Genomic DNA, 24,960 nt, shown 5'->3' on the forward strand with positions numbered 1-24,960 from the left:
TTACTATTTCCTGAGAAGATGAAAACTAGAAGTATTTAGAGTTTGTAGGGATATCATACTCAAGAATTTTTATGGCATCAGTTAGTGTGCTGTCACCAATCAATTTGYGAGTTTGCTGCATAGCAACAGATGGAAAGCAGCTAGCCAGCAACTTTTATAGCTTGTCATTTCTTGTGGACTGTATTTGTTAAAAAATACTTACAGTATGTTCATGAGTTCTGTTTTGAAGGCACTCTTAAGTAGTACAGCTTCTACTAGGAAGAYACAGTATCTGTGCTAGCTTAGGGCACTGTAAATACAGACTTGTTATTTGTCCATCAGCAATGTCAGGTCAGGTGGCAGCTTAGTCCTCTGGAATGTTAGGCAAGTTCATTTCTGCAGGTGTTTATGCACAGCTGGTCCTGTAGTGCAGGAGGCTTCACTCTGCCAGTTTCCAGAAGATGAGCCAGTTATTCTGTCAAGTTAAGAACAGATTTTTCTTTTTCAAGCTACCTTTATATTTAACATTCTTCAGGTTCCATTCTGCCATTTTGTCTTTGCAATGAGTATACCAAGTATCATTAAATGCATGTTTAACATCCTTCATTGAAGAGCAACCTTGAATGTTTCCCTGTAGCAGTCAGAAAGCAGTATTGAGGAGTTACTTTCCAATGGCTTTTTCAACCCCCTGGGTAATTTGAGAGTTGCATTTATATCTTTGTCCCAATATAAAGTAACAATCATTTTATTTTATTTTATTGCATTGTATTCGCTAGAATAAGAAGCCTGTAGAAAACTTTTCTATTTACCCCAATTTRCCAGCAGTCAGAAAGCACATGCTTTGTTTCTGAAGTATTGTGTRCACTAGAAATATCTAGATAAGAAATACCAGGTCTTGGGCTGCGCTAGCTAAATCATATCCAGCTTTTGAAGGACCACACTTACAGCAGAAGTGTTACAGGAAGAAATGCACAAGGGACCTGAACAGGAAGAAAACTCCAATAAACTAAAAGCTAAAGAGCTAGTCAAGCTTCATAGCATAGTTAAGGTGCTAGACCCAACCTTCCAAAACATGAGCAAAGTACATCCATTTTTCTCAGTTCTAAGTCTTAAAATACAAGCTATCACCTGCTTTACTGCTGTACAGAGCAATCTCATCAGTACTGAACTTCCACAGTGTTAGTTGCCGCGTGGGCGTTTCTTAGTTCAGAGTACAGTTGGATGCAGACTTCCGTTTCAGGCTGCACAGCTTGAACTATCCTGTGCTAATCAAGAAGTCTCCTAAAACAAGTCAATCTGCTGAACTTAAGCACAAAGACACAACTTTCACAACAGGATTGTGATGGAGCTATGAAATGTATTTGTGATCAGTATTAGCCGACAGCTGTAGCTCATACACTCTACAGCATTTGTAAGCAGAGCTTTCCATTCTTCAAATCCTCAGAATTCCCTCTAGGGCATGCCGCTGTCTCCCAACACTTTCTCCAATGTTCTTGCCATTATTTTTCTGTCTACAAAATGACTCTAGGAGGGTAACCCATTAATCTCTATCCCTCCTCCCAAGAACTGAAATGAGAAATAGTTGTAGCAGAGACTATTACTTCCATGAACAGAAACAACTTCCATGAACATTGTTTTGCAAACAATGACATTTCTTCCCCTACTTCTACCCTGCCTCTGCCCTATGCACACAAAGAGGTCTAACCAAACAGAAGTCTTGTCTGTCAGTCCCTAGAACAGCCCCCAAAGTTTTGGGCTGGTTTCATGCAACATCCARAAATTAAAGCCAAACAAGAGCTCCATAAAGCTGAGTTTCCGACCTATTTATTAGGTCAGTAGATTTTTAACTGCTTAACTAAAAAATGGTCATTTATTGCCTTATTTACAAAGCAAGATAGCAGCTTTAATTGCCCTTTAAAACACTTTGTTCTGAGGTTTCCTGTGTGCTTGTCCTCAGATCTTGGTTTAATACTTCCTACAGTTGAATAGAGATGAGTCACCAGTCTCTTTGGATAAAAGGAGACACCAGCCAGCTRACAGAGGAAACAGGCACCCTAGAAGGTGAGAAACAGGCTGCCCAGAGAGGYTGTGGAGTCTCCTTCTTTGGAGATCTTCAAAACTCACCTGAATGTAGCCCTGTGCCACGTGCTCTAGGTGACCCTGCCTGTGCAGGGGGCTTGGACTAGATGACCTCTGAGGTCCCCTCCAACCTTAAGCAYTCTATGATTCTATGATATTCTGGGGAAAGCCAAAACTCTCCTGAACTCCCAGTTAGTTTGCACAATACAATTCAGATAAAGCCTCTAAAAAATAACAAGTTTGTGCTCAGCATCCCCTTTGTCTGGTTTCTGGGAAAGTGGTAAGTTATTTCTTTGCCAGACATACAGCTTGTCATTTATATAATCTGAAAGCTTGGTGGTCTGTTGCTCTTAAACTTGCATTGCCACTTCGTTATCTRTAACTTCAAAGTACTTTACAGATGCAGGAGCTGTCAACATTTCCCAGTTGCTTTAACAGAAGAGAGCAAGCTCCCATAGCTTCAAGATAGAAGGTCTGTTTCAGAGAAGCCCGTATTTCATGTAGATGCTCCAGCCATGTACTTGTCATTCAAGTATAATCATGGTCAAGATGTCTTTACCATACCAGAATCATTGCTAGTGCTCACTGGTTTATTCTGCTGTTTGATGAACTGACTCTAGCAGACTAAATGAACAAACTCTGCATTTCTTATTCATATATAATAAGACCTATTTGTAAATAATGCAAGAACTAACTTCAGGTTGGCTTTTTCTTTTTTAAAAGAAGCATCCTGCTTGGTTCTTTGATCATTAAGACTTTCTGCTCCACTCTCACTCCCATTCACTGGACAAAAGTCATGGCTACCAGTGATGGGTTAAGGCATCTCCAAGCWAGCCAAGCTGGGAAGAACAAGACTCTGTAATTCTACATGGAGTTAGCAARATAGGCCATTATAGTTTGAGTTCTGACTTTGACTTGTCATATGTGATATATGAGCCCGTTTCCCTATCTGAAAGCTGGCAAATTCCAAAGCAACTTTGCATTTGAGTCCACACCATCCAATAAAGATAAGCTTTAAAGCTGAGTTTGTTGATGTTTAGATAATCAAACAATACAGTCAAACAATACAATCAAAAAATTAATTACTAGTCTCCCRTAGATGGGCAAGAAGCAGAGACCTTGCAGGTGGAACATGAATGATCATCCTCTATTTAATTGTTTTTCCTGCATGTCAATATAGCGAAGTGTCATCAAGTGTTAGTTCTGTAAGCAGCAGGAGAGCTGACTTGTTGCACTCGTTGTTCAACACACCTAAGGAGCAGCAGTATTTACACTTATGTGCAACAAGCTACAGCACTGAGCAATAACAAAAGCATTAGACTCTGCCATTTCTTCTTCCAAGACTGAATAAGGAGCACCTACAAGAAAAGGAGGTTCAACATGGGTAGCATCACCCCCCAAGCATTACAAACAACAAAACAATACTTTTGTTCAAAATAGTTCAATAGCTCAAAGAAACAGTAGTTTAGAAAAGCATCACTTAGTGTTAAGGTGCCCACATCCATTTGACAGTGTGTCCCAGACAGACTGCAGAAAGGAAAGCTGTGCTGAGGACACGCACACTGTTATTGAGGTTCTGTAGAACAGCAGCAGCAACCAGGRTCCCACCTGCATATTATAAAAATGCTTGTTTGACTGCCAGAACTTTCACTCTGGATTATGAGCATCAAGTTCCATTGTCATATTTTTTTCCTGTAGCACGTTTCACTGATCCAAAGTATGGTTTCCTTTAAATCATTTATATCAGAAGTCTTTAGGCATGAGCAAACCTTTGATTTGATTATGTTTGTGACTAGGCTATCTGAAGACATTCTTCCAGAAGACAGGCTTAGGTAAAAGGCAAGAGCAAGAAAAAAAGGGCATTTTTACATTCAATCAGCTTTTTGGATAACAGTGCACAAAAACATCAGATTATTAAATTTATCCATTCCTACATTGAAAAGATTAACTAGCTTGGAGCAATAGACTTGCATTAGAAAGAATGCAAGTACTGAGGATTTTCCTTCTCACAGTGATTTTATTCAGTGTTTATATGGGTCAGGCAATATACTGCACGTGTGCATGAGCTTTGTCTGCTCTGCATAAGTCAGAGCTTTGTTTAGTCCCCAGAACAGCAGATATTGCTCTTTTTCTCTCCCCCCTGCCCCTATACCTGCTATTGAGATAGTAGGGGATCTTCCATTTAAAATTAATGTATACCCCACATAAGCAGACTGTCTGCTTCTCCCCTCCCCACTCCAGAGGGCTTTAAGTCTTTCCTAACTGAAGGTTACAAACCTTGACTCCAAAAAAAAAGAATAAAGAAAATATTTGATGTTTTATTAAGTGTCAGAAACTTTAATCAGGGACTGCCTGCTGGGTGAGCACAGAGTTAATTTCTGAAGTCTGGCTTACAAAGGCAAAGGAAATTCTATTGTAGGAGACAGTGAAAAACTGCTTCTTTGCATCGCCTCAAATAAAAATTCTGGGTAGGGGGAAAAAGTACTTAATGAGCCCCCTCTTAGGGGGAATCCTTTTCTCCATTCATCTGTTAATGTGGCCCCTTGCTAGTTGCACTCTTCATTATGCAGTACTCACACCCTTCTTGCAGGGAAACACTTGAGCAGAAGTGCAGAAAGCAGCATTTCCCACCTGAGCTTATCACTGCAGGCTGGACCAGGCCAGCCCCACTGCAAGTTGGATGGTAAGACAAAGACCTACTGCCCTGTAACACAGGGACCCTTTATGGAGATACTATGGACATTGATTCCAATTTAGAAAACTATAGGGGAGGCTCTTTGCTGCATTAGAAGGACTCCTATCTCCTAATCACACAGTCCAAATCACAGCTTCTCTTGTAAAAGTTTTTTTCACTAGTATCCAAGGTGAGCACAACTGAAAGGACTCCTTTCCCCCTTAAGTCACATTAGCCTTAAAATGATGTTTAAGGAGAAGAACAACATGGCTTTGTTGCTGCCGAGAGAAGGAGGACACCTGCAATGTGCCTGCCCTTGCGTTTTGTGAGGCAAGTGCTTCCCTAGGAGCAGCAGGGCTGGCTGGAGGTTTCCTTCCTTGGAAATAGCTGCTCATTAGCTGCAAGCAGCTGCTTGTTACCCTCTCAGGTTTGTGAGCAGAGCTGCCCAGCTGAGCACCGCAACCTCCTGTTTGTCAGGAGGAGACATAGTAGCTTAAACAGCTTAAGCAGTAGGTTAAGGAGCAGAGACCTGTGGTAGTCAAGTAGATCAGGTTAGCAGTTTTACAAACAGCTCAGCTGTTAGATTTGAGGGAGAAAGTAACAAGCAGCTGGGGAGAGCTGTGACCAGCAGCACTGCTATCAGCCAGCTGCTGCTCTCAGGTGTCACCTTCACAGCCTCAGCCTTGCAKCAGGTTAAGGTTTTCCTCAGTGCAGCCTTGGGCCACCTGCTCCAGCACTCACTCACCTGSTTCACACCTTATGTTAGCATGTCTGGTTACTACTGCAGCACCAAGTCTTTGGAAGCAGACTGCTGCCRTTAGGTGGACATACTAATATGCCCACAATAACAGAAAAATTGYTTCTCAAAATGCATTTCTTAGGACTTCAGTAAGGCAGTCATCTATTCTTTAGGCTCACTGTGCACATCTGATCTCTAGTATTAGCACCACATGACAAGTTACTGCCCCAGGCAAAGGCACAGGCAAAACCTGGGCACATGTAGCAAGTCCTTTTAGCAACATGATTCTCCCACAGCTCTCMTGAGGAAACATAGAAAGTCATTGGGTCAGAGTCATAAGCAACCTTGAAAAGCACATGTTAGYTTTTTCTCCCTTTTCTGGAGCAAGTATTTTGAAATAACATGTTGCTGACTATTTTATACTAAATGTATTCCAGTTGGGGCTGTTCACAGCATCTTAGTTAATCCATAAGGAATCATTACAATTACACTGTTGCCATAAAAATGCAGTATTTAAACAGCTCCAGGAAAGAGTTGTTTTATGTGCTTCCCCCTTGTAACTCCTTCAACAGAAACCACATTACATCATGATAATTTTGACTTTAAACACRGCTTTTATGAAGAAACATTTAGCTAGCTCCTTAGGGAAAAAGGAAAAGAACAAGCTGTGGCCCTACCATYGGGTTTTAGCTCACCATTCAAATAAGTTCAGTAGTTCTGGACTCCAAAAGCTTCAGAGCATCCCTCTTAAAATAACATGGACTGAAGGACTGCTCCCACAGCCCACATCATGCTCACCTCAGCAGTGCTCAGTGCTCCTGATGCAGCCTGGCCACATCCAGCTCCTGACACAGCCCAGCCCCACATTCTTCACCAGGMTTCCCACCCTTCTTTAAATACTCCCCTGCTAGAGGCAGGTGAAAACATTTCACACAGGTCCCCACAGAGGTTTTTTGCATTTGCTTAATTGACAAAACGTTAACTCCTGAAGTGCAGGAAGTATCATTCAGTACTTGTGTTTTATGCACAGATCCCAGCTTTGTCCTTTCTGTCAGGGTAGATGCAGTAAATGCACTGCAGATAATGTTAATATACAGCATTTTGTGAGTTTTGTGCATGTAACCTCAAAGCATTATCCTTCTCTTTAACATAAATTAGTTTGAAACATCAAATTAATACTTTAAAAATCATCATATTTGTACCACGTATGTGTAAATATAGCCCCTTAATAACTATGCTGTGAGATTTTTCACATTAATTGGAGTTCAATTGTCAGTAAAAATTAGTTACCTGAAAGAAGCGTGAGCTCCAGCTGATTGCATTATTTATACATGTTATCCTTCGCAGCAGACATAATGTATTTCAGCGTTTCGACTGAAAAGTACTTCAATATTTTTTGTATTAAACTTTTTCAAAATAAGATCTCAAGCAATCAGTATCTGAGAAATTAACATGTAGCTACAAGCTTGTTGAAGTAGGAAATTAAAATGCAAATCTCAACTGTAAACATAAAGTTATGTTTCCTTGATAATGAAAACCATAGTAATTATCTGGAAGTAATACGGTTCATCATTTTTTGTCATTTCAGAGAAATTTCAGTATCCCTACAATAATATTTTGGACCTGAATTCCAGTAGGTGCTAGAACAGAAATCTTGGCCCGGGTACTGAATCTCCCTCTTGTAGAGATTTCCCCCAGTGATATATTGAGGAGTTGCATATAAGTACAATAGTATATCTGTAGATCTCATATGTGCATTATTCAGAACCAAATATTAATAATCTGGCATCTCTAAACCAGTTTAGCATCAAAGTTAAGTTTTAACTCCCAATTACACAGTTTTGCTAGAGTGTTTTTCTAAACTGTTTGCTCTCTGTCCTGACTGATTTACTACGTAACACTAAATTGTGCATAAAATTGTGGAGTGGTTAAATAGTCCTGCTCCTAATCCAGATTGCAGATTTAAGCACTTCTGTTTTAGCAGGTTCCTAAAAAAAGCACATGAAGCCCTTGCTCTTGGGAGTTCTGCCTCAGTCTCTGTAAATTCCTGTTTATTCTTTCCTTCTTTGGCTGTTTTCAGTGCCCCTGGTCCATTTACAAGATTAATTTATCAATGCAGTGGCCAGTCATTCCCTCCTGGCTGTGTTTGCAATGTATTTTACTCTCTGCTTGGCCTGTCTGCTCCAAGTTTTCCTCCCTCCCTCAGAAGAGACAGGATAATGAACTTGTTTTCCCTGGGAAATCTTAGTGCTGTCAGTTGCAAGTGGAAGACAAGAATTGTTGGATCTGGATTGCAGCGTGTTTGCCATTAGGCTAATGTTCTGCTTTCACTTTGTTAAATCGCTTGCTTGTGCCCCGTGTAGCAGTTATTGATTTTATACCCTGTGTTTWAATGCCATGTGTTACTGAAACGAGTTGTCAAGCTCTCATTTGTACAGCAGCCTCGTGTCACGTCAGTGGAGATTATTTATTGCTTTGAGAAGCAGCAGTGCTGTGTCAGCAGAGGAAGGAAAGACAGTGCCCTAAAAGATACCACAAAATGGTATTTGTGGAGACTTGTGCTCCAGAGAGCCCCTGTAGTAGCTCCACTCTGTGACCTCCTTTTCTGCTGTCACTTGGAGAACCTCCAGCTCTCACTGTGATCTTGTCCTTTGAGTTTAGGGGACTGCTGACATTAACCTAAATATTCACATCCTTGCTTCCTATCCTGATGTGGTGTAGAGAGTGTTCGTAGTCACTATTGCCACGTTTTGATTGGCAGGGAGGATGATTTTTGTTTTCAGTGATGGGGACTCTGGTTGTAGGGGCTGTATTGCATGGTTTAGGTATGCCCATATCTCAAGCACACATGGCCTAACTTAGCGTATACATTTGTAGTTCAGGGAAATTCAAGCCGTTACTGTCCCCATGGATTGTATATCTGAGGTCCAATTTAAACTAATGCCAGGAAAAGGGTGGTTCATTTCCCTGCTGTGCCATGTCAGCATTTGTCCACGTGGACTTCTTGGAAGTGCTTCTCATAGCCCTTTCTCTGCCTGATTGGAGTATTTATTTTGCTTTTTAGGTGCCAGTCTAAGTACTGTTTTACTGTAAAATCTCATTAACATTAAATCCCCTGATGCTTCCTTAATTATATTTCAGGGATATTGTGTTGTTTTCTCAGAGAACCTCCTGTGATCTCTAGATGTACCCCAGGTGACAGAGTACCACTGGATTGGAACAGTGAGGGATGTGCCTTATGTGAGAGATTCCACAGCAGTGTTAAAAGTGCCGAGGTCTTCCTGGAGTTCACAGGATTACTGCCTTTAGTAAAAATGAGTTTCTTCTGCCCTAGCAATTCCAGTGTCACTTTTATGTTGCCAATATGCTGAGTGTGGCTCTAAGATGGAAATCTGTGCAGGCGCCGCTACTTCTGTTGCATTAGGTAGTTTTCACTCGTGTTATAAACACAAATCCTCGTAGACTAATTAGCAGCCATACCACAATGGTGACACTCCTTTCACCTTTTCCCTCCAGGCTCCATTGGCATTTGCTTTGAAAGCTACGTAAAGAGGATCTTTTCAAGGTTTATTTTCTTTCTGTCATTTTTCTAGCATCGCTTGGGAGAGAAGACATATGAGCACACCTGGAAAGGGAGGTTTGATTACCTGGCCTATTTCCCTGAATAGGCTGTAGAGCTGTAATCCCACCCTGAGGAAATACACGCTGTCTTTATGCCAACTGACTTGGGCAATGTGCAGCTCGTCTGTGCTAGGGAATTTTGCACCGGTGTAGCTACACTATGTAAATATGCAGCAGCACTGAAATAAAGCACTGTCTGTACATCTTTGCCCAAATGTTAAAGTAGCTACACTACACCAAAAAGCTCTAATGTATGTTGAACCTGAGGCTTTATCTGCCTAAAATTTACCCCTGTGCAATTGTTTCTGCCTCTGTGAATACCTTTACTTGGGGATGAATGTGTCTTGCTTTGAATCAGCTGAACTCTTAAAAACAGATCAAGCTGTTCTGCAATTTGACATGTATAGTGGAGAATGAGAACATTCATGCAGGGGTTAAATAAGGGATGGTTTGCTCAACTGTAAATGCACTTTCTGCTTTAATCTGAATTAATTCCTCTGCATTTACAAATCCCTAGTTAATTCAATCGTTGGTGAAAAGTACTGTTTAAAAATTAATAATGTGTTGATAAGGTTTTGAGGAACAGAAATTCTCACTCCGTAGAGCAAGGAGAGCTTAGACAGAATCAGTGTGTGAATGCAAGAGAAATTCAGGGCTTGAGCCTTAATTCTTGTTTTCTCTGAGATTGCCAGCGAGAACCCCTAAGTGCTTCTGTTCCTGTTCATTTTGGTGGTGTGAACACCCGCCTATTAACAAAAAGAAGAAAACTCCCAAGCTCATTCCCTGGAAGGTAGGAGCTATCAGACATGATGACTTTTGGCTTTGGAGTGCTGACGGAGAGGGGCAAGGTTCCACAGCCAAGAGCAAATCCCTGCAATCCTCTGCACAAATGACTCCTTCCTCTTTCAGAGGTCTCAATGAATTCTTGACATGGCTCTGTGCTGGCAGGGCTACAGATTTGCCCTTAGAGAACTTTATATAAAGCAGGCTGCCTCAGTGGTGCTATTCTGCTTTGCTCTGTAAAGGCTGACACCTCACTTGCCAGCAGCTGAATTCTCCTCTGGTCTATGGCCTGTTCTCAGCAGCACAAGTTAAGGCTGCTTTTGAAGGCAGTTTTATTCGTCACCTTCCACAGAAGTATAGACAGACCAGGGCAGGATCTTCTGTCTAGGGACAATGATCTGTCCCTCATGTAGAAGAGGTGGGTGAAGAGCTCTYGATGTCGCAGATGCTGCCCTCCATGTGTTAGACATTCACTAGTTATGTAAAACTCTTGGGGGAATGCACACTGCTGCCTGGGTGTGCTTCCTTTAAGCTTGCTCACGGCCCCACAAATCTCAAGACTTTTACAATAGCTGCTGAATTCCAGCATTAGGGACATCTGCCCTCCTGTGCATGGAAGACTGTTTGAAGGACCAGTTCAGAGCAGTGTAACTCTCCAGTAAGTCACTGTACGTGTAGCCTCCTCCAGGATTTAGACAATTAACCAGCTGTAAGAAATCTTTCAGATTTACAAAATCTCTCCCCGTGGATCTGTACTAGGCCACTGTAGCAGATTTTCAGAAATTACAGCCTCCTGCAGATGTTCAATCTGATATTTGCCAATCTGTGTCAGAGTTATGGATAATACTTGCCTAGAAGTTGAAGAAGTTGAAGACAAACTCGTCTAGCAGAGCTCCAAGGCTGTACAGAAGCAGTTCTGTAAGCTCCCAGCATCGGGGCCGTCTGTTATAGATGGGCCATCCAGCTACAGACTTCGTTATGTCCAAACAAAATCACAGGTGCCAAGTGAATTACTCCACAAAAGCAGGCACAGAGAGCAAAGACAGCACTTCCCCGGCTGTTTCTTTGGGGATGTAATGAGTAGCTGAATCGTGAGGAAGATACTTAGGCAGAATAAAAGTTCTTTTAAGTGCTAGGGGCCGGTGATCGCTGAGCCTCTCTATTCAGTGCCCTGCGTTCAGATTCCTTTCTGCTGCCAGCTGCCGAGAAGAAAGCAGTGTCCAACATCATTGGTCATGACTGCTTTGCCAATAAGCTAGTATTTATTTGCTGTGTGTAGTATTTTTTATCAGCTCTACATACCTTCATGGACATCGTGCTGAGCTTCAAGAAAAGAAGAAAATATCCCAGTAGTGTTTCCATAGGTGCACATACGATCTAGTTTTTCTTACATATCTGAAGAAATGCTTTAGGCCAGATAGAATGACTGAAGAAGGCTTTTTTTTTAGCAAAAAAAAAGATAACATTGCTTACACAGAATAATGTTGCTATAGAAGCTGTTAGAAAGATTGTGGAAATCACATTTGAAGGAATTCCCAAATACCAGGAATTCTATGAAGCCTTTTTAAATTGCTTTGGAAATCTTGTTGATGTTTGATTGCTTGATTTCTTCCTTGTGGAAGCATTTCTTCTTGGTAAGGCTTCAGCAAGYAGAATCCCTTTATTTTTATTTTAATAGAGTGAATCAATGTACTGTGTTAAACCAAACATTTAAGAGAAAGAAATGTTTCCATTGGTATCTTGAATGAAAGCTAAGTGTGAAATTTGATCTGAAATTTATAGATAACACTGAGTAACAAATATCCTGGAAATTACTTTTAGATAACACCGGCTAACAAATATCCTGGAAATTACTTGCTGCCCCTTTTCCATCACTGAACTAAAGTGGGTTTGCAAAGAGATTAGGTCTTGAAATGGGCACTTTTTAAGATTTAGAGCCTGAATGGCCAAGACATCTGTTTAGTTTTTTTTCGGGGAAGAATAAAGACTAAACTGCTGCGAGCAACCAATGATACCGATGATCTTCTGCGCAGATTTCCACTATCTCACATGTTACCACATTCGTCTGTTTTCTGCTTCGTATCAGTAGGGTTCTTTGGTGGAGAGAAGAAAGCAGGCTCCTTCTTTCTGTGGTCAATTAGCTCTGTCTTTTGTCTTCTCTTGGTACGAGCATCTGTGTGGGAGCAGTTTCATGGAAGGAAGTTTACTTCTCCTTGCTCTAGTTCCCCCACAACAGAGTTGAAGGCATRTTTAAGGGACCTGCAGTTCAGTCTAAAAGGACTCGTGTGCCTTTTCCCCGTTTTGCAGAAGTTGGAGGTGAGCAACTGCTATAAACACTTTTTCTTTCTCTCCTTCAGATTTTTTCTCCTGAAGCYCGAATAAAAAGAATTCTATTGTAAAGGTGGAATATGTGTTCGCTCTGTGTGGAATATTTTTTGCCAGCAGAGATTACACTAAAATTCTTGAACAAACAATATATATCTGAGAGTGATAACTGGCCTAGCAATGCTATTTCCTTAGAGAACTCTAATCACCCATTTAATGCTAATTTGTAGTGATGCAGAAGTGATTAATGGGAGGCTTTTCAGACATAGATGGGCAGCTTGTACATGTGTCCTGTACCTGTGAACCACTTCATGCTTGTCTTCGACTGGGCAGCAGTGCCAGGGAATGGGAATTAGAAGAACCATGTTCCTCACATGTTGTGGCCTTCCAGGGATGCTTCCATACTATCCCTGCTGTATCCTTGGAAATGGAATAAATAAAGGTCCTCTAAAGACAGAACGCCCTATTTACTATCCTGAAATACAGGCACAAAGAATCCAGGTGTATTTTCGCAGATTTGAGTGTGACAACAKGGTAAAACAGTAGTTACCAAAATGAGAGCTCTTTTGAATTAACAAATGTAAGGGAAGCCTTTATGCAAAACATTGCAGTAATTGCAGGCTCCTGTTCTGATTCCCTTACCAGGGGAGATGCGTCCTCCGTGGCACCTTCGTTTGCCGTACAATGGGTAGAAAATAAGCAATTARAACAGACTTGTTTAAATGTAGGTGCTTCTGATGCTGCACATCTGACCATTTGGCTCTGCAGTTCTAGCAGAAATCGTTGGTCAGTTCTTCTATTAAAAGGAAAGACCTTGCTGCTCTGTGTACTTGCTTTGCGGTGCGGCCGGACTAGTGACAAGAGAGCAATTCTCTCCTTTCGTTTCAGCTCTGATCTGCTTTTCTCTCTCCCTGCTTCTTCCCCCAACGTGGGCATGAAATGAGAGGTTAACTGCAGCCGTTGTGTTCTCAGGCTCCGTGTTTCACCAGGGAATCTTGTAAGGAAATACTCTAAATTCTGGTACTGGTTGGTTCAAAAATAGATGGATTATTCTCTGCTTGGATATCAGTAGTCATTCTAGTAGAGACCAGTGTATTTGTTGATCATTATGAAATTTTTTTAAAAACCCTCAAACTTTGTGTTCTCTAGCTTGTGGTCCRAGTGCCAGCTGGGCATTAGCAACCTCACCATTAAATCCATATCTTCCAGGATCGCAAAAATCCCTGGGGAAAATCAGCAGACATCTTTTATAAAGAAGCATATTTTAAAAGGAAACCATTTGTTTTAGCTCGTAATGCCTACACATATCAGCAGTCTCATATTAATGGAAGATTGACATTATTCACTCATTTAAGCATCAAATCTTCGTGGCAAAGCTGCGTGCTTAGGTTTCAGTTACCTCTGGGAGACTCTTGCTTTCTGGCTGYGTGTCGGCTGCTTCATGTCCCCGGCCAGTGGAGAGGATGTTGTGATCTCCTCATTAAAGAYGTCACACTGAGAAGATTGTAGTAGAGGAATAAATAGAACAAGTGTTAGGAAGCCAAGCAGCTCATCGCAGCTGAACTAAAATGCACTCCACACAAACTGCCTTTCCTGTAGTTTTCTTGCTTCCGACTTCAAGCAGGAGCTTCAGTTGTCTATTGAGCGCTTATCTGAGACTTGTCTAAAATGTTGTTTCATTTATGGATGCAAGAACATGGCCCATATCTTTATATGGAGTTACTCCCTGGACAGTGAGAAATCAAGGGCAGTGCTTCCCAAGGAATGGCAAGGCCCAGAATTTTACAGGTGAGGTTCAATAGGGAGGTTAAGGTGTGCTAGAAGTGTCCTGGCTTTGTGCAGGGTCACCTTGGCACCGTTATATTCCAGGTGAACGGCTGCAGTTGCATCTTTGCTAACACGGCTGCTGTGGCTGGTTGTCATTATCCCACATGGAGCTACCTGATCTGACCAGGCTCACGTATTTTCAGACATCCTTGACAAACAGAGGATATCCCGGTTTTTGCATGCACTGCAGTATTTTGGTGTTCAGCTTACGGTAGATATCTAAGGCTGGAAATTTTCCCACTAAAATGAGGAACTTAATTCCTTAATGCCTTAATAGATTGCATTAAAACAGTATGAGGAAAATCAGTTCCAGTTCTTTTTCCCATTCCCAGCTGGACATGGTAGGCCAGAACTACTGAAAACTTATTCAAGRAAAGCCAGGTTAAATGAAACACGTGAGCGGAACTGCCTGCTCCTTTTTCCAGAAGTATTTTATCCGAGGGCTGTGATCCCAGCAGATTCTGGGAGAGCATGACACCGAAAGCAAACGAGGTGGGATGCAGCTTGGTGGCCGCTTCCCGGAGCAGCTCCCTGCTTGTGCTCGTGCTCCGGGAGTCCCGATGGAAGATGGAAACAGCTCAGTCCAAAATACAGTCACACAGTGGAGTATCTCAGCTCTACGGCACCATTTGTGGGTCCCTGTAAGAGAGCTGGTCATAGGGCATTAATTTTTGAAGCAAAACTGCCTCAGATAGAGAGTTTATTTTTAATATTTTAACCAAACAAAGTCCAGACTTGGCCTTTTCTCTGGAACAAAGAGCTCTAGAATGAAGGCTCCAGCCCCTCACCTTAACATCCCTGACTGCTCATGTTCAGGGACTCTGATTTTGGCAGTGCTGGCAGAGGGAAGGTGCTGTGGGGCTATGTGGCCTTACTTAAGCAAATGATGTTTATATTGGTTCAGTTTATATTGGTTCAGTGTGCTCTGCGTGACCGTCTCTGATGTCATTCGGTACAAAATGGATGGGGATTTTGTAGCAAATGGTGCCTGCCAGAAATGAACAGCCATAGCATTTTATCCTAAGCTTTCATCCTCGCGGATTAACTGCCGAGTGCATTTTGCAAAATTAGTATTACAGTTCCTGGAGCTGGCAATTTTGAGGGCAGTTGGAATACATTTAGAAAGTGCTGCGTCTTCAGTGATTCATTGGGCTCCCTTTTATACCTGAAGAAATTTTGTGGAAGGAAAAAATATGTTGGGAACGGAGTATTAAGGGCATCCCTAGATTTTAGGGTGGGGAAGATGGTTTTTTCCCCCCTTAGTTTTGTCTCAAATGAACAAAAAAAAAATCCAGCTTGTGATATTAAACACCACCACTGATGGGCTTGCAGAACTTCACCATGTCTGAACTCCAAACATGCTTGATTATCCCAAAATTAAAAAGAAAAAAAATAGTATTTAAAAGAAATTCAAGCATTTTCACCAGGTTTCTATTTGAATTAAAATAACCCAAGCAAAGGAACAAATGAAAAATTTTCCTCTGCGACTCTCGTTTTTTATGTTTCTGCTCTTTTTAAATTGTCTTAATGAACAAGAAGCCTATTGATATATTATATACGTTGACTCATTTTTATAGTTAGAAACATTCTGCTAGCACTGTCCGAGTAGCACGTTGATTTTTTATCCTGCTTTCGATGCCATTTTAGGCCCTAAAAAGACCTAAATCTTCTTCCTTCTGTCTCTGCCCAGCAGAGAGAAAGCAGGTCAGAGCTACCCTGCTTTCTGGCTAGGCTGAATGAGAAACGACCAAAACCAAGAAACCACCAAAACCAAGAAACCACCAAAACCAAGAAACCACCAAAACCAAGAAACCCACAGAGGGAAGGGCACCCCAGCACCCGCTCGACAACTTTTAAGGATAATTGTCCTTAAGTAAAATTTGCCATAGCTGTATGACTAATTTTAACTCTATGATATTAATTATATATACCAATATATAATTATACAAGTAGGAACTATATACTTATAATGATGATGAGGTTAACGTATTGGTCGCTCAGCTGGAGCCTGCTGTCTGTGCTATCATTTGAGACTAGTCAAATGGGGTGATTCAGCTTCTGTCTGGGGCGGCCCGAGGTCSGGGTGCTGAGAGTGCGGAGCTGTATGAAGTGAAGCAGTGAGGAGGAGTTCATGCCAAAACTTGTCTCCAGTTCCCCTCAATTTCCAGTCTGTAGATCTGTTCTAAGAATTACACAACACAGTAATACCTCCAGTAAGATACATCTGCTTCTAAAGTACCTGAACGTGTTAAATCTGTGGATTATCAGAAGTAGTTTCTTGACAATCAAAGAGGGGTACTGGAGAGCTCTGTAAGAGCAGACATGTGGTAAAGGAGGAAAACAATAAACATCGGTGGGGAAGGCACATGTAGGCACTGCCTAAGTGCTGCCAGCGGGAAGCCACCCTGGTGTCACCCACTGTCACTTGCTTACCCTAACAGAGAGACCCTCCAGACCAAGACGGTGCTTCGGGTTCAGAGGATGCCCAACGTGAGCAGCAGGGCGACCTGCTGGTGCTCAGCCCTGCGCCTTCCATAAGTGTCACCTCCTGCGAGACGCCAGTCACTGCACAGGGCTTCAGGCAGCAAAGGCCACCAACAGTGCTAGGGAGAGCTGCCTTTTCCAGGGCTTTTGATTTTGTTTTCCACGCTTGAGGCCATTGGAGTGAGACTATATTAAAACACTAGCCGTATTTATCCTATTTAAATATTCTATYGAAGAATTCTTTGTTTTTCTGCTCAAGCAGGTGCTCTCTCAGCATGAGCAAGTGCAAAGATCCTTTTAAGATGTAAAAAAAAATCTAGTTCTAGAGTATTACAAAAAAAAAAAAAAAAAGAAATCAAGCCAAGCTTTCTTTCATAAGCAAACTAATATCAATCATATTTTAGAGCAATCAAATAGTTGTATAAAATAAAGGGGCATATCAGCGTTCAAACTACCTCATTCCATTAAAGCTAATTTCTTTGCCTGACTATCATGACACCCTGTGTTTCAGCTGTGCAAAGAACAATAGGCCCTAATGATTTACAGGGAGGTAAATTCCTCTGAGGGCGTCTGGTTACAGCCTCATCTGTGAAAATGAAGTTATTCACCAGAACCCCTTGATAGATTATTTCACTGAAGGTCCCTATAGTTCACTTATTGCTGAAAGCCTTGAAATATTATCATAATAATTCGGCTCTCCTGAAGTGACTGAATGCTCTAAAGTAGTTCAGACCAAATGAAGTTGTTTCAGCTGCTGACTCGCTTGGAGAGTTCCCTCGCAAGGAGGAGAATCATTTGATACGCTAGAATTAAAGAGTGGGCAAACCGAATCACACTCTTTTTTTTTTTTTTTTTTCCTCTCCAAATTGTTAAGGGGGTTAAAGCATTCAACCTAATTTCAAAAGTTTTTTTTTGGAAAAAAACAAATCTCTTTCCAGACAGATTTGGATAGCAGGAATATTTAGTTTTTAATTGAGTTTTTCATCATGCGCCTCTGGGGTGGCTCCCAGAATATGCAGCAAGCAGCTTCCCATGTCTATATGTGCAAGGCACCTTCTGCCAGGTGGGCCCTTTGAGCTCGTGTAGTTTTCCTCGTGTATATGGAGTTAGTTTTCTCCTCAGCTACCCCTCAAACCCCACTCTCCTAAAGCCGCATGGATTTTAAAGGTCACGTTCGCTTCTCAAGTGCACGCGTCATTCCCATTGATTCACCTGCTGTTCCCGCAAACTCTGAGCGTTACTGATGACATTAATTATGTTAAAACTCCAAGGTTTGTTAGCATGAGCTCAGGCTTTTCTAACATGCTAATTCTTGAGATCAATTTAAAATGCAGGGAAGATGGGGAGGAAGTGAGCGCTACTGCACTGCGAAAGACAACGTGCTCGTCTTTGTGCAGCTCACGCTTCTGGGATGGTCCTGTAAACAATGCTGCTTTTTCTTCTAAATTATTGTTTCACTACCTAGGATGTAAAGCAATCTCCACATGTGATCCTCTGTTATTTTTCYTCTTTAGCAATGAAAGCAGCTGGACACTTCAAGGGAGCAGCTCACCACTGTTTTGTGAGCAAATACTTGCTTTTGTTTTGCCTGCTACAGATATCACCAAATCTGTTTTAAATATTTTAAATTTGGAAAAAAAAAATCACTCCAACAGTTTCAAGCATTAAATTGCTGCTAACATCACATATATAAAGAAGCTCAACTGGAAACGCCTTCTTGGTGGGAACACAGCTCATCTTCAATGAAAGTGACTCAAGGCATAAAGAGTTTCTTGGTTATGTTCTCACAGGGAGAATAGGACATACAGCAGTGAATACTATAGCCTGACATACTATAGCTTGACAACAGGACCAGAACTGCCTGATGTTAGATAAAAATGTATTGTGGCGATATAAGATCCATATAGAAAGCACCTGTAGGTAAAGGTGTAAGGGGAAAGGTAGAAATAAGAGTAGTAGAATGTTTATTAAGTGCTTGATATCATGGTGGGYTTTGGCTGTGATGCAGTAGCTGTTAAATATATCCCTCCAAATACATAATTTGCTGTGAAATTACTTTGTTGGTTGCAGTGGATCTTTGCTGCATTTTATCATGTGTTTCTCATTATTCTTTGGATTTCACTGGCTTCTGTTGCACCGCAGTTTGCTCTGTGCAGGAGAGTTTCAAATCAGCCTCTTTCAGGGTGAACACTGAGTACGTCAGGAGTACTTTGAAGCAATAATTGGCTTCCTTCCATTTGAGGATTTAGTGGAGCACCTTTCTAGTCCCCAACCTCACGTTGTTTGGGGAAGCAGAGTAACCTGTATTTTGTGCACAACTCCAGAGAAATTCATTTATAATAGCAAAGTTTAAAAAATATCTGTCTGCTCCTGTAAGAGCTGCCCTGCAGTCTGCCTAGGCTGGAACAAACCCAAGGGAGTAGCTGCTCTCTACAAGCAGGAGAAGGTGACAGTGCTCTGTTCTATGAGGATTGTATTTGAGGAAAAGCTTCTAGTTTCTGTTTTCTTTCTGTACTTTTATTACTAGACAAAGTAGATGGGCCCTCAGTTCCATTAAATATGATTTTATACTGAATTTCAGCCTTAGGCAAGGAGGAAAGATGCCTGTTTGCTAAACACACTGCCAAGACATTTATCATTGAGGTTTATTAAACACTAAAGGCAGCAGCATTTCTTTTGTGTGCAAACAAAGTGAATTCAAGGACCTGATTCTTCAGAATATGGATGCACATGCTTAAATGTAAGCACATGATTAAGAAGAGTTTGCTTGAAGAGGGATTTGGGAGTTGTAATAAAAAGTGAGATTAGAGATTGGGAAGATTAGAGGATGAATAGAATGAGTGGGGTAGACTCATCAGGCCGTTTGGGTGGTCTGCTCCTTAATTCTGACTTCTTTTTGAGTTATTTTGCATAGCTTATTTTGGTCCTCACTCCTCCAACTATTGATATAAATTACGTAGCTGAGATGCAGGTGTTCTGGGAAAATACATATCTGATATAAATACCCCCTCGAGGTTGATCTTCCCGTATGAGGAACACGCACGTCATGAGGGCCTGGTTGTACCTGTTTTTCACAACAGACAGTGGCAAATCCAGAAGGAAAGTTGCATCATTCAGATGATTCCCTGGGTCTGACACAAATACGTAGGTCTGAATTGTTCAGGGCTTTCAGCTCCACTTTCTCTTTGTCAGTTATCCCATAGGAAAATCCTTATTTCCTCCCAGTTGTTGAGATCCTGCTTGTGCTTGGCATGCATGACCTGTCCTTAGTGATGCACTTCATGTATCAAAAGAGCTGGGAAAGATGATGCAAATCATTCCCTTCCAGGAGTAGTGATGAACATTAGGCTTGTTTTTATGAAAGGTAAGAATTCAGCAGTTTCTGAGGTTTTGGAATGGTTTAGACAGTGAGGAACAACAGGAAAATGGACTGATCTTTAATGGCAGATCAGATCTCTAATGTCAAAAAGTGGTAAACTTTACAGAGCACAAATAATAGTCGGGGAGATTGGGGCTGAACTTTAGCTCCGTGCTGCTTTAAATGAGTCATTTTGGTTGTACTCATCCTCATCCTTCAAGGCTATCCTTAATTACCAGTGTAGTAATAATACATGGGGATCTTTTGCAATGCTAAAACATTTAGAGATAAGCTTGTATATTTTCAAAGGTTTGAAGGAAGTGATGTCTGTGACAGATAGGAAAAAAAGAAAGCATTTCTGCCCTGAGATCAGAAGCATCCAAGACAAAAAAAGCTCAGATTTGGAAATACAGGCCTCTCTCCTTCATCGGGCTAAGCAAAGTAGGTCTGCGAGGAAGCTAATTCATGTCATGTATATAAAGCAAGTCAAATTCCAGCTACTACAAAGCTTTTATGTAAGACTTTGCTGACCCAATAGGTGGTGGCATATAAATAGATCAACAGTACACCCTTCCTTCTGCTGCTCTGCCTAATCCTTCCTTGCCTTCAGGATTGAAGTGTATTTGATCTATTGAGTCTTAAGTCAGGCGTTGTTTCCCATAAAAAAAAAAAAATCCCCCAAAGCCAGGAGAATGAAAATCTAATGGTGGAAGAGTGTTCTTGTGATTTTAGAATGAGAAACTGAAATAGAGACACACTATTATTATTCCTTTTTAAATTTATCTTAACTTCACAAACTTGCAACAACCCGGYCCTCCGCTGCCCCTCTAGCTACCCCTGCCAGGTGACTCTACATGAGCATCTTCAAAAAGAATAATTGTATTAAATCCATATTAATGAACTTTCTCCTGTTCAATAGGACTTAAAGTGCCCTCTTCATCCTGCTGGCAGGGCTCCGCTGCTGCTCAGAAGATGGAGCACTTTTTATTTTTAGTAACAATATCTCTCATGCTGGGGTGGAAGAATCTTAAACCAATTAAACACATTAGAAGATAACAGTGTGTGTGGGTTTGGTTCAAGATCTCTATTTTCTTCATGCTAATGTACGTCCTAGTACCAGCCTTTTTATCCAAATTGACAGAAATAGTGTGATAAGCTGCTAACTAGGTAAGCAGCACAGCTGCTCCTTTGTCAGGTATTCCCTTGGCAAAAAAGAAAAATCACCAGTGATGAAGTTTGCTTTTTTTTTTTTTTTTTTAATTACGTTAGAGTAGGTTCTAAAAATGATCTAAATTTTGATGTAGGAAATTGTTTGCAGAATTTGTTTCCTTTTAAAGATCAAAAAAAGGAGGGGGGGAGAAGGAGGAGAGGGAAAGGAAGGAAGAAGGATGGACAAAAAGCAGGATGGAGATAGTTGGAGTATGGATAGAGCAGTGGGGAAGCTGGATGCAGTCGCTGGGTGGATGGTGGATGGTCCCACCTGGATGGASCACCACTTCTGGATGGTGTGAGGTGCCCAGGCCAGAAGTACCTGTGTGCCCAGCTTGGTGCTGCCCAGCGTGCGCCCAGGCTCCTCAYTCCTGCTGAAACCAATGCTGAGTAAATAGCAGGTAAACACTTCTGAAAAGCCTCTTTATTTWTTTTTTTAAAGTTAATAAAGATTTTTGATAATCGAGTGCCCAATTTACTGCATGACTGTACCGCTAATAGTCAGGGGTGTTTGCATTGCAGGGCGTTGTGAAGATAAATGAAATTGTGAGATGCCCAGATCGTCTCATTTGTTATTTGCCTCTCACACGTGGTGTTTGATAGACGGCGTGCYGCTTTCTATGCAAATAGCTTCCCTGGGGCTGGGTTTTGTGTTTGTCGAGGGGAAGGTGCATCTGAGAACGCTGGGGTCTTTGGCACTGTGAAGTAGGGCTGGGGCAGTCGCGTCCCGCTGGGGATTTGCGCTTCCCAGGCAGCAGCCACGCGGGGCACGTGGTGCTGCTGTGGTCCCTCCTGCCCTGCTGATGCTGCTTGTCGCTCCCCAACACCTTGGGGAGCTCCCGCCGCTCTGCTGAACCCTTCCAGCTGAGGTGAGGAAGAGGTTTAGGCTCCTGGAGTTCATGGGAGGCACCTTCCTTGCCATCGGCATGAGACTTATCGCTGTGGATTCCCATTTTCTCCCCAAGTGTGGAAGGCGGGGAGCAGTTTCCACTTTCGGGGCAGGATGCAGGGGTAGCATATGGCCCTGTGCCTGCACTCCAAGTTGCTGCCAGGTTCGGAAGCTGTAAGGCCACCTCTCAGTCAACGTGCCCTGCACACACGTGTCCTCCCTGCTCCCCTTGCCCTCTCAGGGCACTCGGGAAGTGCGGCTGGCCCTCAGAAGGAGAAGGCTCCTCACAGCAGTTCGGAAGCAGCCGTCTTCYCTTCGCTCCTCTACAGGCAACATTTCACAACACGTTACCACATAAAMCAAAATTTGCTAAAGCCTCCCAGGAGCTTCAGAAAAAAAAATGATCCAGGTGAAGAGTTTGTGTGAGCCTGCATAGAAACTAGGTATGTTAGAGAATGAATTAYATATGCACATCTCTGACAGCTCCTATTTATACCTTTGTCGAGGTCCATACTGCCTCTTCCTCTGCCTTCCCAGTCAGCAGTTCCTTGAGCAGCTGCTGCTTCTCCCTCTCCCAGAGAATTTCCAGGGTTTTGTCCAAGGGGCTTCCTGCCAGGCTGCGCTGAAAGCTCTGTACTGTTTTTCCCCCAGTCCTTTTAGACTCTGCTGCTTCTCTTGCTGTGGAAATTCGGAAGTTACTGAGCACAAAGGTTGTGCTGCCACAAGCGAAAGAGGCCTGAGGACCAAGGCCTGGCCCTGCTGCCAGCGAGGAGCTGATTCGCATGCCCTTGATCTCACAGATCCTGCTTTATTTAGACTGCCTGTGCTTATAGTGACTGCTCCGAGCCGCGCTAAGCTGGGCCAGGAGCTGCCGCGGGGCCTGGGCCTTCCGGAAGGAGCCCCTTCCAAACGGGACTGGCCAGGTGGGCAGACCCCTTATTCTGACGTGGAAGCATCGGAGTCATAGAACGGCAGGGATTTTTCAAAGGAATGCTTAAGATCTTCACTAATTAGCCCTTGGAAAACCGGAGTATTCCTGCCTTCAGAACTTCCATGGCTAATTCAGTGATCCAGGCTTCTGGGAGGCTGGCACAGCCCCGCTTGGCAGCAGGAGAGAGTTTCGCCTCAGTGCTCTGCAGCTGAAGAACCCCGGTGAGTGCGAGTTACCAGGTCAACAACAGAACCACCACTGATCTTATTTTTGTAAATTAGGAATACAAGTTCAATCTAGTATTACTCCTTTTCCCACGTCATATAGGAAGCACTTCTTTTTTTCATTTTCCCCTTGGGAAGGGGGAATGGAGAACAGTATTTGTGTAGAAGTGTCTGTTGCTGTTAGTTCTTGCCTGACTGCAGCCCGGTGCCGTTGCCTTTATCCTTTAGAARCAGTGGGAAATGATAAATGAGGTTAACAAGCTCCAGTCTAAAGGGGAAACTGAATCTGTGAGTATACAACTCTTGTYGCATTCATCCTGGTCAAGGACTGGTTTGTTCATTTGTTTTCTAGGAAAAACCATCTCAGGCTCCTGAGAATCGGAAGATGAGTGTAACTCGGCTGGAGTGGCCGATTTCAGGGCTGCTTAGCAAAGAATTGTAAGCTCGGTATTTAGGGATGGGGACTCTTCATTTTCCTTAACTGCTTCCCACTCAGAAACTGGATGAACCTCCGAGATGCAGAAACAGGGAAAATCCTCTGGCAAGGAACAGAAGATCTGTCTGTACCTGGAGTGGAGCATGAAGGTACCGGGTGGCCTTGCTGTGCCTTTGGGGCCGGGTGGAGCGGAGGGCGCCGCTGCTGCCAGCGCGGAGGGACAACCCGCCTGGCGCCGAGGGAGGCCGGCACCTCGGCCTGGGCAGCGCAGGGGAGGCCTCTTCCCTCCTACACCTCTCCACGCTGTCCTGTTTGTGACAAACACCGTGATGGGCAGTGTCCCCTGCCAACAGCCTTGCTTTGGCTCTGCGGAGTGCCACCTCACTGAAGCTCATTCAGCCTTTGAAGGCTTTCCTGATACCTGAGTATCATCACGCAGCCAATGTCCAGCACGTGAACTGGAACACTTAATTACACTGGTGACATTGATGTGGCTTTGGTTAAGCATCAAGGACTGAGTGCTGCCTTGCAGTATTTGGTCCTGCGTCTTCTGTAAGTTGGAAAATCTGTGTCTGAAGGAGGCAACCAGCTTATAAAGATGCTTCTATTCCCAGAGAACCTACAGGGGATCTGTGCAGAACTTTGTGAGCCCAGTAGAGTCCCAGCAAGACCCCTGGTTTCAGAGCTAGCTTAAGTCACAGGCAAATTCATCTGCGTTATGAAAAGAGCTCATTATTCGGAGCAGGAAGATGTTCCAGGTCCAGAGTGACCTGATGCTGGAAGTGGAGGGTGCAGGTGAGAGCAGGAGGAAGGCCGAGCCGCGACACAGCGGCTCTGCAGGGCGTCTTCCAGCCTTGGCTCCTTTGGCCTGGCTAATTGGTGCCCCTGGTCCCATATGGGTGCTGCCTAACAGGAGACAGCTCTGTCCACGCACCTTAACAGGGATTACTCGTGCCCATGGATGCCTGCATTTAAGGAAGACAGTGCAGCACTTTCAAATAGGACTGTGCTGAAGGCACCGAGACACAACTTCCAAAGGAAACGAGGTGATTAACGAGTGTGGAACCTCATTCCTTAAACTGTGGGCCGGTTGCTTTACCATCTTGAAATCAGGGTATAATTCTGAGCATTGGTGCCCAGAGCAGCTAAAAAGACAACTAGGGGGAATGAGGAATCAGGCTTTTGTTAGCAGGAAAAAAAAAATCAAGAAATTTTCCCATTCTTCCCAGATCTTGTGTTATTAAAGCTTCCCTGGAGGCAGAGCTGGTTTCTGAATGGTCTTCACTCTGTCTCGGCTGACAGTTACATGGCCTTGGTTTGTCACAAACTACAGGAAGGTGTTTTGGGAGAGTGGGTGGTTGGAGCTGTGTCTCACGAGTGTTTGTTTTGCCCTGTTTCCCAC

At 42.9% G+C, this 24,960-nt stretch overlaps 1 protein-coding gene and 1 long non-coding RNA gene across 2 annotated transcripts in view; one reads left to right on the forward strand and one right to left on the reverse strand.

Moving 5' to 3' along the window:
• The window catches only part of PDE6D (phosphodiesterase 6D), a 32,675-nt gene that overhangs the window by 2,672 nt on the left and 5,043 nt on the right, over positions 1-24,960 (forward strand). Inside the window, exon 2 of the mRNA XM_026045331.1 lies at positions 23,619-23,707. Coding sequence (XP_025901116.1) covers positions 23,619-23,707 — 89 coding nt within the window. The remainder of the gene's footprint in view (positions 1-23,618; positions 23,708-24,960) is intronic.
• LOC112952466 lies at positions 62-6,329 on the reverse strand. The gene is made up of 2 exons (XR_003250380.1): positions 6,270-6,329; positions 62-454 (listed from the first exon to the last, which is right to left on the reverse strand). It is a non-coding gene; the product is annotated as an uncharacterized LOC112952466 (long non-coding RNA).

Source organism: Nothoprocta perdicaria, unplaced genomic scaffold (assembly GCF_003342845.1).
Source record: "Nothoprocta perdicaria isolate Ctin4 unplaced genomic scaffold, notPer1 scaffold_4, whole genome shotgun sequence".
Taxonomy (NCBI): domain Eukaryota; kingdom Metazoa; phylum Chordata; class Aves; order Tinamiformes; family Tinamidae; genus Nothoprocta; species Nothoprocta perdicaria.